The 17346-nt window shown below is 39.1% G+C and overlaps 1 protein-coding gene across 3 annotated transcripts in view; it reads left to right on the top strand.

The window, feature by feature from the left end:
* pik3r2 (phosphoinositide-3-kinase, regulatory subunit 2 (beta)) overlaps positions 1–17346 on the top strand; it is a 32841-nt gene that overhangs the window by 1102 nt on the left and 14393 nt on the right. Inside the window, exons 1-3 of one of the 3 annotated variants that reach the window (XM_072364516.1) lie at positions 3967–4088; positions 5681–6560; positions 16313–16405. In XM_072364516.1, the coding sequence (XP_072220617.1) occupies positions 6242–6560; positions 16313–16405 (412 nt within the window). In that variant the 5' untranslated portion in view covers positions 3967–4088; positions 5681–6241. Of the gene's footprint in view, positions 1–3966; positions 4089–5680; positions 6561–16312; positions 16406–17346 lie in introns of those variants that run through there. The other 2 variants (XM_072364515.1, XM_072364517.1) reach the window with 2 other exon arrangements.

Genomic DNA, 17346 nt, shown 5'->3' with positions numbered 1-17346 from the left:
TCTCAGAATAACAAAGTCACGTCTGAGACTTGAAGACATGAGTTAACTGCAGTTATTTTGCAAAATCTTTGTTGCCTAGTTTTCATAAAATGGTGATATTTGGTCAAAACTCACAACATCTGAGTCCCAGCTCTGCTAGAAAAGTTTTTCTTTAGATTGGATTTTCCTCACTGGGGTGAGATAAATGAGCCAGTTTACTGTAAAGTCCTCAACTACACCCTTCCACTGTAGGTACAAAAGTTGGCAAATTACAAGGTCTTTGGCTGCGACGTGAATAACTAGTTGGTAATATGTCAGATGTACTGGCTGTTTTTGCAATCAACCAGGATCACTAACAGACTTGGCTAAAGCAGAGTAAGTTATGAAAAGGTTTGAATGAAGTTAAGGAATTGGCATCTGTAAGGGGTAAATAGGGATGCTGGAGAGATTCAATCATCTGGGTGAAATAATTCAACTTTTGGCTCAGCAAACATCAAGAATATGTTAACTTGTCTGCAAAAAATTCTCACGAAGTTTGAAGTATAAATGACTTAGTAGGCTTAGAATAGAATAGAAAAAACTGCTTTGGTGTAGCAGCACAGAAATAGACAGAGTACAAGATAAAAAACAAGATAAAAAGTAAATAAAAGGCAAAAATGTGAAATGGGTATGCAAGAATGACTTTAAGTATTGTATTGTGCATAGAATTTGTATCTGAATGTACACGAATAAGGTATAAGTATACAACTAACAAAACTGAGAGAAAAAAACTGTAGAATTGTGCATAAAAAAAACTCAAAATGAGACATGAGAGAAATAGAGTTAGTACACAGTCAATGGTAAATTGCACATTGATATATAAAGATGATGTGAAATAGTTTAATACAGTTTTTGTGTATGTGGTCTGTGGGGAGCAGTACTGGTTGTATAATCGTACAGATTTTCCTTTTATGTTGCTATGATAGGGTTTAGATGAAGCGTTTGGTCATATAGATCAAATGCATAATAACCTGTAAATCAGTGAAATAAACTGCATGGTATGTGTTGTTGCCAGTAGACGTTTTGCAACAGTGTAGTCTCTAAATGCTAAATGTTGGAGCAGATGTTTATGTTTACCAAATTTAGCTTTTCAGTTTCATTAAGGAGCAAAAAAATTCATGTGAACTTAAATCATAAAATGCATAAGCCAACTTTTCAGGCTACAAAATAAGTCCTCACAAGTTCTGATGTTGTTGGCTTCGTCCTCCAAGTCTGTGGCGCAGCAAGATCCATGCGGACATATGGCCTGAGGCCAGAATGCATGCATGGCAGCTCTGTAATCAGTCCTCTCCCCAGCAGTAGTGTAAAGGGCCAACTCACACATAAACTTAGAAATGACTTTGTCCACGCAGCTGTCCATAATGCATTGTTAAATATTGTCTGAACCACCTCTTCATAGTGAGCTGTCAGCTGTACGACAGACTGAAAAGGGATGCTGATTACTATATACTGTAAATGGAGGTGCATTTTATGTTAATGTTCAAACACATATGTGGAGCAATGCAGATACATTTTCAAGCGTGATAAGTGCAGTATTTCTTTTGCTAATGTGCAGTTCTAGGTTAAGCCCGTCTTGGTTAATCTCTGCGCTGTTTGAGACCCAAGAAAAACGACTGACTTGTGTAACTTCAGCTCAGTGTCTCTACAGCATTTAGTTGTCATTTACAGCTGTGTTCGCTCCACTCATTTGTTTGTACTGTTTGTGAAGGACTGCAACAGGGACAGACAAGTAAATATGTCAAATGTTTTTAAAGTTGAGGAAAAACTATCATGTTACTGCAAGTGGAATAAAGCTTTCCAACAAGCTTTGAGAAATAATAAAGGTGTACAGATGTCAGTCCCAAACAGTGACGGGGATAGAAAGCTATAAGCGTCATAAATCAGTGTGAAATGGGAAAAAAAAAGTTTTTATTTTTTCTCACAACAGTGCACACATATAACGTGGGCTGCATCATAGGTTCTATTCTGTAACTTCATCAATGCTTACAGTTTTCATTAAAAACATCTGAATAAAGTAAAAACTGTTTGAACAAACCAGTTCATATACAATCACAGTGCTGATTGGAAGTTTTGTCACATTAATTTAGCTGACAAATCCTTCTTTTAAGTACAACCAGACATCCAAACTTTGATGTGCTTTTAGGCTCTGCCTTGTGAAATGAGATGATAATCAGTGTCACTAAACCCGACATCTGACCAGATGTTAATGTTGGTGGTCCATCGATTCCTTGGTAAGTTGCAGCAATTCCTGTTCAGACCAAGTCTTTGATTTAGGGTGATATTCTCTTCTTGTGCTACCAATTGCACGACTAGCAGCTCCCTTAATGTTTGTGTTTTCTGTGCTTTGCCCTTAGGGGCTCCCGTACATAGCAGCTCATATATGGTATGATAATTAGTAAAACGGAGAAAAGCTGTAAGTTAAGAACGACGATCATCAAATATTTTTTCTTTTTTGCTAAAAAAATAAATCTTAATCTCAATCAGTTTACATACTCGTCTCTATTAACAAAAGAGTTAAAGGAAATGAATGAAACAGAATTTGATCTGATTAGTAATTAGAGAACTTTAAATAAATGAATATTATGAACTGATTGATTTAGCTCTAAGTAGTTAATTTAGGTAGTTGTTATAGGTAACTACCATGATTAGCATTGGAAGATCTTCAAGAACATTTTTGAAAATAATTTAATATCATATCTTGAAAAGTAAGTTAGTTACAGAAATTGATTTAAAGTGTAATATAACAGCATAAAAGCTATGGTATTCTTATGCTAAAGCAATTTTAGTTTGTTCAGTAAGTTTGTTTTCAATCCTCTGGATGCTTATTTTGCACGGCGTATCGTGAGCAGGTCAGGGCTACACTTTCTAAAATTCGGTCTTGCTTTCCTATGAATATAATAGAAAAATAAGAAATAGTCATTTTAGATGTTATAACAGATATTTTTTTTTATAAAATTCTATCTTTTACATGAGCAATAATTTATTTTTCTCTCTTCTGCTTATTTTCTTTGCATTTATCACCCTTTTTTTGCAAACATCTCTTTTGACTCATTGCACGACTACAGCATGATTCATGGAGCTCTCTCCAATCACACGCAGTCTTGAGTTTTTCTTTGTAATGTTTTACATCTTTACCCTAAGATAGTACGATTTATTTTAATTGATCAAATATTATAAGCAATCATCAGGATTGGAAAGAGTAGAGAAAACAGGAGTGTGAGAAAATGTGGAGTTGTTATGTCAGATGTTTGATCACTGCCTAGAAACATTTTCTAATATTAGAACATTTCCTTGATTTGCCTGGCTTCTGTGGTGACTGTGGAGCACATGGCCTGAGCATCGGCCAATCAGAGTGCAGGATTAGCTTTCCCTCTCTCTAGCAACAGTGAGTTACTTGCTGCCGATTCATTAATTATTTCCCTGTGGTCTCTCTCTGCCGTTTGGACTGTGCTGATAGCAAAGTGCTCACTCTTACTCTGTTTTTCACAGCTTTATGTTGCTTTCTGTGCAGACTGAATGCAAAGATTAACGAGAAGTGGATTAATTGTCTTTGAGGTTGCCAGCTGCTCTTGCAGCTGCTGTACAGACTGACAAACTACTAGAATTCCACAAGACTCGGACTGTAACAGAGATGACTCCTCTTTCACCTTGTTGGACTTTTTCTACTTTGGAACTAAAGAGTAAAAATGGAATTGTGAACAGGAGCTGACTGCTTTTTCATCTTATTTTTGCCACCTTGCTGCTGCAGCTCTGTGACTAAACAAATAAAACATGGCAACTGGAAAAACAACTGGACTTTTTTTCCAGCTGAAGATGGGGGTGGGGGGCAGTTGGAGGCTGGACTCTGTGTGTTTGAGGGGCTGGGATGGGGGGGTGAAGAGCAGGTGGAGAGAGGAGGGAGAGGAGTTTAGGGTTGGGTGGGGGGGTTATGGTGGTGTGAGGATTGCGGGCTGTGGTTGGGTATGTCAGTGCCACGTGTCTAGCCTGGCACTTCTTCCCTCTCGACTGGAAGGATGGGGGATTGAGAGTCTTGCTGAGCCTGCCCGGTTTCTCTCTAAACCGAAAGTGGGGTGAGTTTTCCGCTTTGCTGCATCCTGTTATCATGATAACTCTTTTTTTTTAAGATAACACCTCTATTCACAAATGTTTTTAGTAAGTGGATGTTCGCTGTCGGAACGTCAATGGGGAGAGAGTATGATATAGACCAAGGTTCAGAAGGTTTGTGCACTTTGGCATTGAAACGTGCAAAGTAGAGGTTTAGCTAATATTTTATGTTTTGCTCTAACTGTATCCAAGTGTCTGCAATCCATCACTCAAAACCTCGTCCATTCACAAACATTTATAAAACGCTGGCACAGCACCAGGCCTTGCAAACCAGGCCCATGGTTATTTCCATTTTTCCATTTTTGGAAACGACCCCACATAGCTTCCAAGATGCATACAAAAATAAAACTCATTCACATTTCTGTCTTCTTCATCTTCTTTTTCTGCCTGCTTCTTTCCTTGATTAACACCCTTTCATCCAGTTTAAGAACCTTTGTCCTTGGTTGGTCCACAGAGCACAGATGTCGTATTTAATCTGGTAAACATAATCTCTCTTTTCCCTCACTCCCTGTCGGGCAGCATTGTTGTGATTTTAAAAATTTCTACTTAACAGTTGTTTTTTTTTTTGTTATTGTCCAATTTTCAGTTGGCCACGTTTTGTTGTGGATCTTTAAATCAAGTGTCTGTAATTTTTCTTTTTAAAGCAATTCTATGCTTCTATCAAACTACTAAAATGAACCGTTTAAACCGTTTTGTTACAGGGTGCAAACTGCACACTTCCCATAAGTATTTTATTGGTCTTCGAAATGATCTTTTATAGAAAATATCAATTTACATGTCTGGTAAATGTTTAGCTGTATACATGTATGTATGTTTAGATGTATATAGATAATTGACTGGAAGGGGTGCTATTTTATTTGTTTTTAAGTAGAGGTTTATGATATTGTGCAAGCCTCTGGTTGCTTGGTTTACCCTCCATTCTTATTCTCATTTGGATTAGATTTGGTACAGTATGATTGAACTATTTTGACAGAAAAAAGTCAAAAAATGATCCCATGAAACAGAAAGCTGCCTCTTTTCTTCCTTACACTGGTGGAACTATTGCAAAGGGTCCTGCATTCAGAAAATTGTGGTTGCCCTGCAGCTGAGGTGCAGTTCTTAGCTTCTTTTGCATGCACATACTGCAAAAAGCCTGTCTTTGAGTTCTGTTAATCGGACATGCTGCTTTGTAAGTTGAAGGGACATTTATTTCACAATGAAACTTCTTGTTTCTGTGGAAAGTGTGATGCGTCAGTTAAGGCTGCGAGTGTGTGAATGTAGAGGAGGGAATGAAGGCTCCTGTCCAGGGACCCAGTCTGCTTTTGGTTATGACGCAGCAGCATCATCTGATCGCTCTATCCTAGCCGTAGTCTGCACAAATGCATGGAGCTGTCGCAGTTCGCCATTTTCATGCGTTGCTTAAGCTTCGTTTTACATAGATCTGAGCCACCTTTCAAATGGCTGTCGTATAGAATAGACCTTTACTGCCAAATCTTTTTTTTAACTGTTCTTATTTTTATTATTGTTATTTTTAGACTAATTGTCAATCTTTGTTCCTCTCATTTCTTATATTGTTCAGGTCAGTCATGAATCCAGAACATGTGAAGATTTGAGAGACTCGGAGAGGATTAAAAACATTCCTACTCGTCCTCCAATTAGACCACTTGATTTGACCGTGGAGAGTCAACGACACAAGGTCCTCGACTGGCTAAATCTTTTTCAAGGCTACTCAGGTAGTACCCAGCCTTTAGATTTTTGCTGCTAGAAAGAGTATGTTGCCAACACTCTCCCTCTGCTCCATCATCTGGCTCAACCGGGGTATCAAGCTGAGAAAAGTGCATCAGTCCAACAACACTGGTCAGGTCTGAGTCCACCACCACCACCGAAGACACAACAGCTGCAAAACGCTATCAAATCAAGTTTTAAAAATGCTTTTAAGCTTCGGGTGACTTTCCCTCATCGCCTCACCTCCCTCCCACCCTATAAACCACTGCACCAACAGCAGCCTTTTGTGACTCAACAGCTATATTTTTCTGAGGGGGATTTTAGTATAGACGTACCCTGTTTTTACAGTCATACTGTTGCTGTACCATCTAATCCTCTATTTGGTGGCCATTTTGTTTTATGCTTCCATTACAAAATGGCAGCAGAGGGTTACCAGTATCGGGCACTCTACACATTTACTAAGGACCAGGAAGAGGATTTGGACCTGGAGCCTGGAGACCTTCTGACAGTCAGCAAGACCTCTCTCACCTCAATGGAGGACTATGAGGAGGGCTGTGTGGAGCATCCTGAGCGTCTGGGCTGGCTACTTGGGTACAATGAACGCACCAAGCAGAGAGGGGACTTTCCAGGGACATTTATTGAGTATGTTGGTGCCGTCAAAATGACCCTCCCATCAAGTCAGCCAAGGTCCCAACGACCCCTCCCTGCTGCTCCCACATCAGACTCATCTCAAGGTAGGTTCTCTCTCTTTTTTTGTCCCAGGTATGCAGTAATACTGTTTGTCCGTTATACAAACTACCATCACAATAAGTGGTATTTTTGCTTTTCGCAAATTTCACAAATAATACATTAGTTTTACTGTTACCTGTGTTTATGTATTCTTCCACTGTTCATACTTAGATTTTTTAAAATGAATTTGTAAATTTCAAAATGGATATTACACAATAAAATCTGGTAGCACAGCCCATCCAGAACATAGACATAGCACACAATACAAAGGTTAAATACAAACTGAACAAAAACATAAAGCTACACATATTAAAGCAAGAGACTCTCCATCAGTCTTTATTTGAGTCCATACAAAGAGCCCATGGTATAGTTCCATCATCCGTGTTGCCTTTTAGTCGGCCAAGCATGGGCTTACAATTTATTCTCAAGCTTCTCATTTAGCCAGTCTTTTAAGTCTGTAGATTCTGCCACTTTCCAAAATTTCAGTCTAATCCTGGCAGCTGTGATTAACCCAACGATAATAACAGGAAATGGACCTTTTGTATTACCTTCTTTGCCAAATCTTTATGTACAGGACTAATCCATCTAAACACAAACATACATGAATTTTGTTTTGTTTTGACATTTTTGGTGGTTAGTGGTAGAAATTGATGTTTTACTCTCAACCACCTTGAGAGTTTGAGTTGTTTTAGAGGGTTCTCACATTTGGCAGTCACCCCAGGTCAACCCTTTAATCTATTCTTCCAACACGTCATAAGCCTTACCTCTTTGGAATCACAGCCAACCAAACTCTACTGAATGATAAAGGGCTAATCCATCTACTTACTGGACTTTCCGGGACTCAGGTCTGGCATTGATTCTGTCTGTCTGTACGAGCCCCCTCACATTAAACATAAACACGTGTCTTTGACATCCAAACAATTTGCATTTATCTGCACAAAAATGCCTCTTTGCTGTGATGTGCTGTTGACCACCTATTCTTTTATGGGATAAGGGTCCTCCAGGCTGGAGGGCCCAGGAGCACAATTTTCAACTGGGAGTGTCCAGCTCAGATATATCAGGAAGAGTTTTGCACAAAATTATGATTTCTTTTTTGAAAAAGACTTTTGTTTTGTGCAAATGAAGACTCATTCAACTAATCAAGGAGTGGTCTGTTCACATTCCCATGACTTTTATTGCAATGCTGATATTTATTCATCATGTTTACAGCAGTCCCAACATTCACATGGCATGAATTAGTCCACGTTTGCAAGTTCAGCTTCAAACATATAGAGCCAAAACAGACGAGTCTGTATGTCATTTACCACATGAGCCATTGCATTCCTTTCCTTTAAAAAGCTTGATTCTCTGTTCCTTTTGGTTTTTTTATGACAGATGGGCTAAGTGCCACTCTGAGCATGCAGACTGTGAACTTTGAATTACCTTTGGTTTAGCCACTTCATCATGTTGAAGCTAAGACTGTCTTACACAAGAATGAACTTCCTGACAGTATTTGCTTCAGTTTTATTTGACCTTACTTAAGATTTGTGGTGCATTGCTTTCAGAATTTGCAGGCTGTTATTTAATTGCAGAACAACAATCCCTCTTCTTGCTTCCATGACATAAAGGCAATTTTCCATTATTCATCGATAAACCAAAGACATGACCAACAAATTTTTGGAGTCACAGCAGTCAAAACCCTGTCCCCTGAAAACTGATAAACATTCGCCCGTATACCTTAGCCTGAGATAGAAGTAACATCCGTGATTAGGGGTAGAGGAACCAAATGAAAGCATAATAGATGAGAAAGGGAGCTTTTTGTGAGAGGGAGGCATGATAGTGGCTTAAGGAAGGATACCTTGGGTACCTTGACTTTGCACCAAAATTGCATCATGGATTTGAAATGGTCATGTCAACACATTACAAATGTCATGTTGTCTTCCCTGTAAGATCAGATGCCCTGCTTTTTTGTCATAGCTGGTTACATGCTAACTTTCTCACTGGTGTCCCACGATGCAGATGAGAACCAGCTTGCTGCTTTTGCACCCTTGATTATATTAAATGAAGAAAAAGTTGTGTAATTTATTGAATATCCACATTAAAATGATTTAGGACCTAAAAAACAAACTTAAAAATGTTTGTATTAGATTGTTCTTTTTCTCGAGGTCTTGCTGTTCTCATTGTTGAAGGAACTAGGTTTTCATCATTTCTAAGTCGAAAACAAATCCAACACTAACATGTTGGAGGTACTGTAGAAATGTGAAGGTGTGTAGTCGTCCAAAGATTCAAAAGCTGTGGGATAATATTTTGAGAGAGTCACAGCAAATTATTAGAGTGGAAATTCGATTGAGACGTGTAAATTTGTATAATTTAATTCAGGAGATCCACCAAAGGAAAGATCCTGCTGTAAGAGATGATTGTTTGTCAAAGTTGACTCATCATGATAGTTTCTGTTTTGTGGCTCTGTGCAGTGTTATGCATATACCTTCAATGCCAGTTTGGGGGATAGACGTCAGGACGTGCTTTGAGACAAATTTGACTAAACATCAGTTTGAGTGTTGATTGTGCAAGCAGAACATTTCACACCTTGCAGCAGAAATAAGTCCTAAAACCCAGGAAGAGCTTTTTTTCTTTTTCCCTCTTTTCTCCCTCCTTTCCTTGGCCTCACTTTAAATGCCTGCTGAAGTGAACCATGTCTTGGCATTTTTGCAAGCTCCTCCCCTCGTCCTTCTCTCACCCTCAAGCCCCCGCTCGTTCTATCCCTGATTCTGATACTGTCTATGAGCAGTTATAAACCATGTTAGCAAAGCCAGTTCTCAGAAAAGAGAGGCCTCCACTCATTATCCTTACTCTCCCTCCTCTCCCAAGAAAACACTTACAAAGAATCCATGGAGGATGGTGGGAGGGGGGCTGAGATAGTGGAGAAAGAGAATGGGAAGGGTATAGAGAGGCTGGAAAGCAGAATTGGGCTACAGTGTAAGACAAGGCCGCCTTACCACAGACGTAGGAACCCACTGTTTCTAGTTTCTCAGTAGATTGATGTATTATTCTCCTGTCACAGTTTGCAGAACTGTAGGAAATTGTAGTTGTTAATTGAATGTTAATTGACGTGCTTGTTACCTGGTTTAGATTGTGTAAATGATAGTCCAGCCGCTGTCCATTGCAGCTAAGATAGCTGATTTATTTTCCACTAATTTCTTTCCAATGAAGTACAACCAACAAACAGCATGCTGTGCGCACTCAGGGTGTTCCCAGCAAAGCAGTCAAAAATGATTTCCCTTTCCCGTCCTAACGCAACCTACACCCACATCATTTCCTGTTTTTATGGTAGTGCACACTGATTGGCTCCTACAGTACCCATGGATGATAACTCATGGAGGCTGGTCTGATTACATGACTTTGTAAGATGTTCCTTTTGTATAGGAACAATGTTGTCTTACTGATCGATAAATGGCCTTAGAAAACCTAGCATAGACTTGCTAACTGTAAGCAGGAGTGAAACAAGACACCAACTGGTCTTGTCACCATCATTCATGGAGTAACTGGCACTGTTCGGCAATTTTTATCCATGCTTGTTGAAGCAAATGTAATTTCAGATTAGCATTTGAATATACAGTAGTAGTACAGGAGCATTTTATCAAGATGAATCTTTTCACATTACTAATGTTGGCAAAGCAACAGTATTTTCAACAATATTTCTTTATCAAACAGAAACCAATTATTCTGCCCTGAGGGATGCTTTATTACACTGAAGCAGAAAAATATCAGCTACTGTTAAAATAAATGATTCACTTAGTTGTTGAATGTGAGTTTTTTGTTTTTTTTACTTTAACTATACTTCATTTATTATTTTACCTTCAAATAAGATGTGAGAGATGGAGTGTAACATCCTTTAGAAAGCTAAGTTGGCCTCTAAATAAATGTTCTTTTAAAAAAAAAATCGAAGTTGCACCCAGACTTCAGTGCTCTAAGACTTTTAGTGCCTCATTTAAAGTGAAGAAATTCCAATGGTTTAATTTGGCCAGTGAAATCCTGGGAATGCATTCATGTTGTATCTCTGCACTTGGAGAGGATTTAGTTTCTATTACAGAGCTGTAAGAGGGAGGATGCAGCAGAGCCAGCTACTAATTACCTCAGCACACTGATGGAGAAGATGCTGAGCCAATATTTTGCTATGCATAACTTTGCTTCTGTCAGGATCGTGGGAAGGTAGGACCCAGGTGCAGTTCTCTTTAGTTCCAAAAAACAAGGTTTATTTCTCAAATCAAGACAGGGAGCATGAACAAAAGGTGCAGCAGAGCCGGATCAAAAAACACTTAACTGTGGAAAGAGGCTACGACAAAACACGACTATGAGGCAGGAAACCAAACTTAGCATGGAGGGATCGTGAGGATTCTGCCATGAATGAAAGTAAACCAGGAAGCTAAATACTGTGAGGGGAGTGATCAGTGACATGCGGTGCAGCTGTGAACAATTAGACAGGTGACGTGAGTGAACTGAACGTGACGGGGGAAAAACATGACCAGAACATAACATGGTTAAACAAACTGTGACATGACAATACAAACTAATAGTGCAGACTGTGACAGCTTCATCTAGCCTACTTTTGTCTGTCACTGCTGGAATGTCTGCTGAATATACATTGAGCACATTACGCATGACACTCTCATTTTTACCAAACACAGCTAATAATATATCCCATGATCTAATTACAACAGTCACCAGTGAAAGCTTCTTTAAAGATCATCTAAAACATGGTCATGAGATCTTGTCTGTAAAAATCACTTGACATGAGAGCATGCACAAACAAGGCCTAAAAGACCTGAAATAAACCTTTGCTGTCATGTAAAGTCATGTGCTTGTCCAGCAATAAAGACTCTGCAGAAGGAGTATATTTTTTCAACTAATGAAAGGCTTTGTCATGATCTCAGTTTCTGTTTTTTCAAACCTTTTCAAAACCCTGAAAAGACCTGAAAAGACCCTGTGTCTGTTTTTGGAAGAGGAAAAAAACCCCTTCTTCTTTGTGAAAAAAGTGAAAGTTTGCCATTTTATCCGCTCCACTCCCAATCTCGAGGAATATGTTCACGTGATGTTTTGATATTATGCATTTGCATTTTTTTTCCCTCTTTTCATTTTGCCCTTTTATTGCTTGGAACTCACAAGATCTCAGCCTTGTATGAGTTTCATTAAGGCTTGCTCTTGTTCCCTTGTACTGAACTATGAATACATTATCTTTTTAGATTAAAAACATCTGTGCACAATATTGGTCACAATATTATCTTGTCAGGTTTTACTTTTACTGAAAAAATATTTATAACTTTATCTATAACATCTATATATTTAATAAAGGTAGAGAAGTACAGTAGTACAAAACACTAATTGGTCTTTTGTTTGTAATTTTGGCATCTTATGATTCATAAAAAGACAATGCAAACAAAAAGTGATCTTTGTATTTCCATAAAACAGATCATATGGCAGACTCGTCTGTCACAACAAAGGCAGATGCAATGTTTCATTTCACATGTCGATCCTACCACAGAGGACAATAGAAAAAAGGAGCAGGACTGCTAACTTTCTTACGCTGTATTTCATTCAAGAAAGTCAAGAAAATAGTGAACTTTTAAAATGTTGATTAATAGAAAATGTTCATTAGCAAATTTTCACTGCCTGCTTTTGAGCTAATAAATGTTATGTTCTCACAGTGTGGTGGTGTTAGGCATGGACCGCAAAACTGTGAAGAAAAATTTTAGAATGAAGACCCCAACAAAAGTAGGGGTTTATTTTGCACAGAATTTACATAAAAATGTTGATGGCAACATGACTTGTGTCACCATCTTGAGTTTCCACTGTTCTTTTGTCCTGTATTGTGTGTACTGATTTTTATTTCTTTAACACCTGCCCTGTCCGGGGGTTCAGTCAGTGAGCTCGTCAGTAGCTTCAATACTAAAATCTTAAATGTTATGGATACTATTGCTCCCATTAAGGTGAAGGTTATCTCTGGAAGGAAGAAGTCTCCATGGCGAAATTCCACACTGGTGAAAAATGGGAAAAGAGAGTGTCGGAAAGCTGAGCGCAGATGGAGAAAAACAAATCTCCAGGTTCATTATGACATCTATAAAGAGAAACTTCACTCTTATAATTTACAACTGAGGAATGCAAGGAAGTCCTACTTCTCTGACATCATCACCAAAAACAGTCATAATGCTCGGGCCTTATTTGCTACAGTTGACAGGCTAACAAACCCTCCTGTGTCAGTGGGAACTGAACTCCATTCCACCATGGCCTGCAATGACTTTGCCAAATTCTTCATAGACAAAGTCCAAAATATTAGACAAGCAGTTGGTACATCAGCAGCAGGTTCAGCATATGTACCGTGTCCACTGAAAACCGGTTTAAACACCATGACACTATTTCAACCCGTTAACAGTAAAGACCTGGAGGACATCTTACGTCACCTGAAGTCCTCCTCTTGCTGTTTAGACATCCTGCCAACAGGTTTTTTCAAAGGGGTCTCAAAGACTTTGGAGTCAGACCTGCTACTGATCGTGAAGTTGTACTTAACGTCAGGTGTGTTTCCAGAGCCTCTAAAAACAGCTGTAATTAAACCTCTGCTGAAAAAGAACAATCTTGACAAGACGCAAATGAACAACTACAGGCCCATATCAAATCTCCCATTTTTAAGTAAGATCATTGAAAAAGCGGTTTTTCAACAGCTTAATTACTTTTAAACACAAAATAACTGCTATGATACCTTCCAGTCAGGCTTTAGACAGCACCACAGCACTGAGACTGCTCTGACCAAAGTGTTTAATGACATATGTCTGAATACAGACAGTGGAAAAATGTCAGTCTTAGTTTTACTGGATCTCAGTGCTGCCTTTGATACAGTTATATTACCACAATATATTACTCAAACAACTGGAGAACTGGGCTGGTCTTTCCGGAACTGTACTAAACTGGTTTAAAACATACTTAGAGAACAGGAAGTACTTTGTGTCAATAGGTAACTTTACATCTGAGCAGACAAGAATCACATGTGGAGTTCCCCAAGGTTCCATCCTGGGACCTCTTCTGTTTAACATCTACATGCTCCCACTGGCACAGATTATAAAAAACAACCAAATAAACTATCATAGCTATGCAGATGACACACAGATATATATTATAATGTCACCAGGAGACCGAGGGCCTGTACAGGCCCTTGGAAAATGCATTGAGGAGATTAATGACTGGATGTTCCACAACTTCCTCCAGCTAAACAAAAACAAAACTGAGGTAATTGTCTTTGGAGCCAAAGATAAACGATTGAAAGTCACCACAGAGCTTCAATCTATAAATCTAAAAACTACCAACCAGGCCAGAAATCTGGGTGTAGTGATGGACTCAGACCTAAATTTGGACAAACACATTAAGGCAATAACAAAGTCAGCCTACTACCACCTTAAGAATATATCAAGGCTAAAAGATCTGATGTCTCAGCAGGACCTGGAAAAACTAGTCCATGCATTCATCTTCAGTAGGCTTGATTATTGTAATAGCATCTTTACAGGTCTGCCTAAAAAGTCAGTTAGACACCTGCAGCTCATCCAGAACTCAGCTGCTCGAGTCCTCACTAAGACCAAAGAAGTGGAGCACATCAGTCCAGCTCTGAAGTCTTTACACTGGCTGCCTGTCCATCAGAGGATAGACTTTAAAGTTCTGATGCTGGTCTATAAAGCTCTGAATGGTCAAGGACCAAAATACATCAGTGACCTCCTGACCCACTATGAACCTTCCAGACCCCTCAGGTCATCTGGATCCGGTTCTTTATCAGTTCCCAGAGTCAGAACCAGACCTGGAGAAGCTGCATTCAGCTTCTATGCTCCACATGTCTGGAACAAACTCCCAGAAAGCCTCAGATCAGCTGAAACACTCAGTATTTAAGTCCAGGTTGAAGAAACATCTATTTTCAGCTGCTTTTGAATAAGCTTGAGTTTCAAAACGGAATCATATTTTAACTATTGATTTAATCTTTCATATATATCATTTTTTCTGATTTTATCTATTGTTCCTATTTCTTTCTTTTGCTTAAATTTTAAATCATGCTTTTTATTTTTTATTTCTTCGGTTTTAATGTCTCTGTAAAGCACTTTGAGTCACCTTCTCGTTGAATTGTACAAATAAACTTGCCTCGCCTTGCCTTGATGGATCCAAACATGGCTACTTAGTTGTGCTATTGCCACTGTGGCCTGTTGCATTGTTACAGGCCCAAACACCTGGTCAAGGTGGAAACACAAGAATGTTCCCATTTTATTTCCTGTTAACAATCAGGCAACTACCAGCACTTGTTTGATTTAATCTAGAGAACAGTCAGCCCCACAAATGACTCTTTTTAAGTGAGACTAGAAAACAGGAATACAGCTACAAACAAAAACACAGTATGTTGCTCTGCTAATATAAGATCAAGATTAGAAAATTGTTTTTGAAAGCAATGAGAAATAGAAATATAACAGTCACTGTGTAGTTTGGCTTTAGATATTGTGCTAATATAATATGTAGAATGTATTGCACAACTGAAGAAGCACATTATGGGATGAGAGATGGAGGGGGCCTGCCAGCCAAAATGGCCTGCTTGGATAAGGATGAGAGGTCTGTGTGCATGCCTGCTAGATTCAGTGTTTAACCGTCAGACATGGAGAGGAAAAGAGGCAGAGGATGAAGCACAAAGGTGGGGAAAAAGGAAAGGAGTGAAATCAAATAAAAACGTAAATGAAAGAGGCCTAAAGAGGAGTTCAAGAAAAAAAGACAAGGAGTGGGAGAGAAAATCCACAAAGAACCAGTGTGCAAGAGAGCAAAGGCAAAAGGGGGAGAGAGAGGGCAAGGCTAAGAGACATTCAGGGAAGCTGAGAGCCAGAGAGAGAGAGAGAACGTGGACGGAATGTGCTGACATGGCGTTTCTTGTCTGAACTCCCCAAATTAATAATCAGCAGCGGTTTAGCCAAGCTGGGCCAAAAACAGGAGCCTACTGCCAAGCCCCAGTTAGGCCAGGCCCTCCCCACACACAGGGTAACAACCCCCCCCCCCACACCCCTGCCGAATAGGAGGCGCTGCCTCTCCTGGCCGGGCCAGCCTTGGCACAGGGCTTTTGCTTGTTCAGTAGTTTTGATTAAATCTTTTATTGTGCTCCACTCACGCAAAGAGCTAAGGCGAAACAGTGAGCAGGACGGAGTGGAGGGGAGGAGAGAAAGAGAGGGAGGGAAATTAGATCTCTATTTTCTCTCTTGCTTTCCCCTTTTTTCCCAAATGAAAAGATATTTAATTTAGTCTGTGGGGAGTTGTAAAGCAGATAAAGTTTTTTTTCTCGCCATCTGCAGTCTGTTTTTTTTCTTGTGTGCCCCTTTTGTTTTCACTCCTGAATTAAGCCTTGTTTCTTTCTTTTGTTTGTGTCCTAAATGGTTCTGGTTTTGTTATCATTTCAATCTTATCTTCCAGACTACAAGCTACTACAGTGACTTGCATCTCAATATTCAACTTTCTTTCTTTCTTACTTCATTTTATGAGATGAGTTTTATTGCTGTTTTATTGAATTCCCCAGTGCCTTTGGAAAAAGGGTGCGCTTGTGAAATGGACCTCAAAATTAACACTAGACTCGCTCTAAACTCTTATCATGTTTTATTGTGCTCCCCTGAGTTTCTGATATACTCTCAAAGTGATAGACACTCTACATCTACAACTGTTTCTAGTTAACAGTGGACCTGTCCGTGCAGCAGTGTAACTGAGATTTGTATTGTTGTTTTAGCTGCTTCTCTGCCAGACCTTAGCGAGCAGTTCACACCACCAGAGACGGCTCCCCAAGGCCTCGTCAGCCTGATCCAAGCCATAGAGAAGAGAGGTATATCCATGTCAACCTTCCAATGCATTCATGTGTTGTCTGACTGTCGGCACATCTTATCTCTGTTTGTGTTCTTCTCATCATCTGTCTTTTCCCTTTATCCCAGCTTCTGCTCAGCTATACTTATGAAAAGAAATGCTCACATGTTTAAAGCACCTCCTCACTTTTGTGAATTTATATGGATTTTGTTCATAGTTTAGTTTTATGAGGTTCGAGTATAACCGAAAGTCCTGAGTGGTGGGACTCCATTCAGAGTTTGTTGGCTTTTTTTCGTGTTTTTTGTTTCTCTCATTCACATTCGTTAACACATTGTGGAAATTGCCATCACAGTTTCTCACAGTGCATGATAACTTTATATTACTTAAAGGTTTTAACAAAATCCTAACATAAAACAGAGAAAAATATCAACTTAAATATTTGGCGTCCTTACTTGATAATTATCAGAATAGTTGCCAATAGATTTTTGTTCTCCAGACTGACATTTACAGTGGGAAATGCAGTTTTTTCTGGGGCTTTTGTGATGTGCTTTGTTTTTGTCCTTTTGTGCTTTACATCAACAGCTCAAAATTCTGAAAATGCATTGTTGTATTGAAGGAATTTTCTCCAAAGTTAGTGTCATTTCAACAAACCTATGATTGGTATGCTCAGCCTCTCTTACATACCCTTACCATTCCTGCTCTGTTGCAGACACACTGGCTTCTAATATTAAAGTGATCCATTAAAAAATTGAAATCTTTAAATTTTCCGGTGTTGATATTCACTTAAAGGGGGACAGAAGGTCTGTTTGTGAGTGTAAATAATGATAATGATGTTGCATGACCACTTGGTTTTGGATTTATGCACACTCTGACTGCATGGTTTGGTTTTCCCACCTATCTGACAGACTGGCTTGTCTCTTGGAATTGTCTCTTAGATGCAAACTGTCTCGACCCAGATTTTCT

The sequence above is a fragment of the Leuresthes tenuis genome, unplaced genomic scaffold (genome assembly GCF_036924035.1).
Source record: "Leuresthes tenuis unplaced genomic scaffold, fLeuTen1.0.hap1 SCAF_14, whole genome shotgun sequence".
Classification (NCBI taxonomy): Eukaryota; Metazoa; Chordata; class Actinopteri; order Atheriniformes; family Atherinopsidae; genus Leuresthes; species Leuresthes tenuis.
Note: the sequence above shows the minus strand (reverse complement) of the source record. Positions and strands in the feature narration are given on the sequence as shown.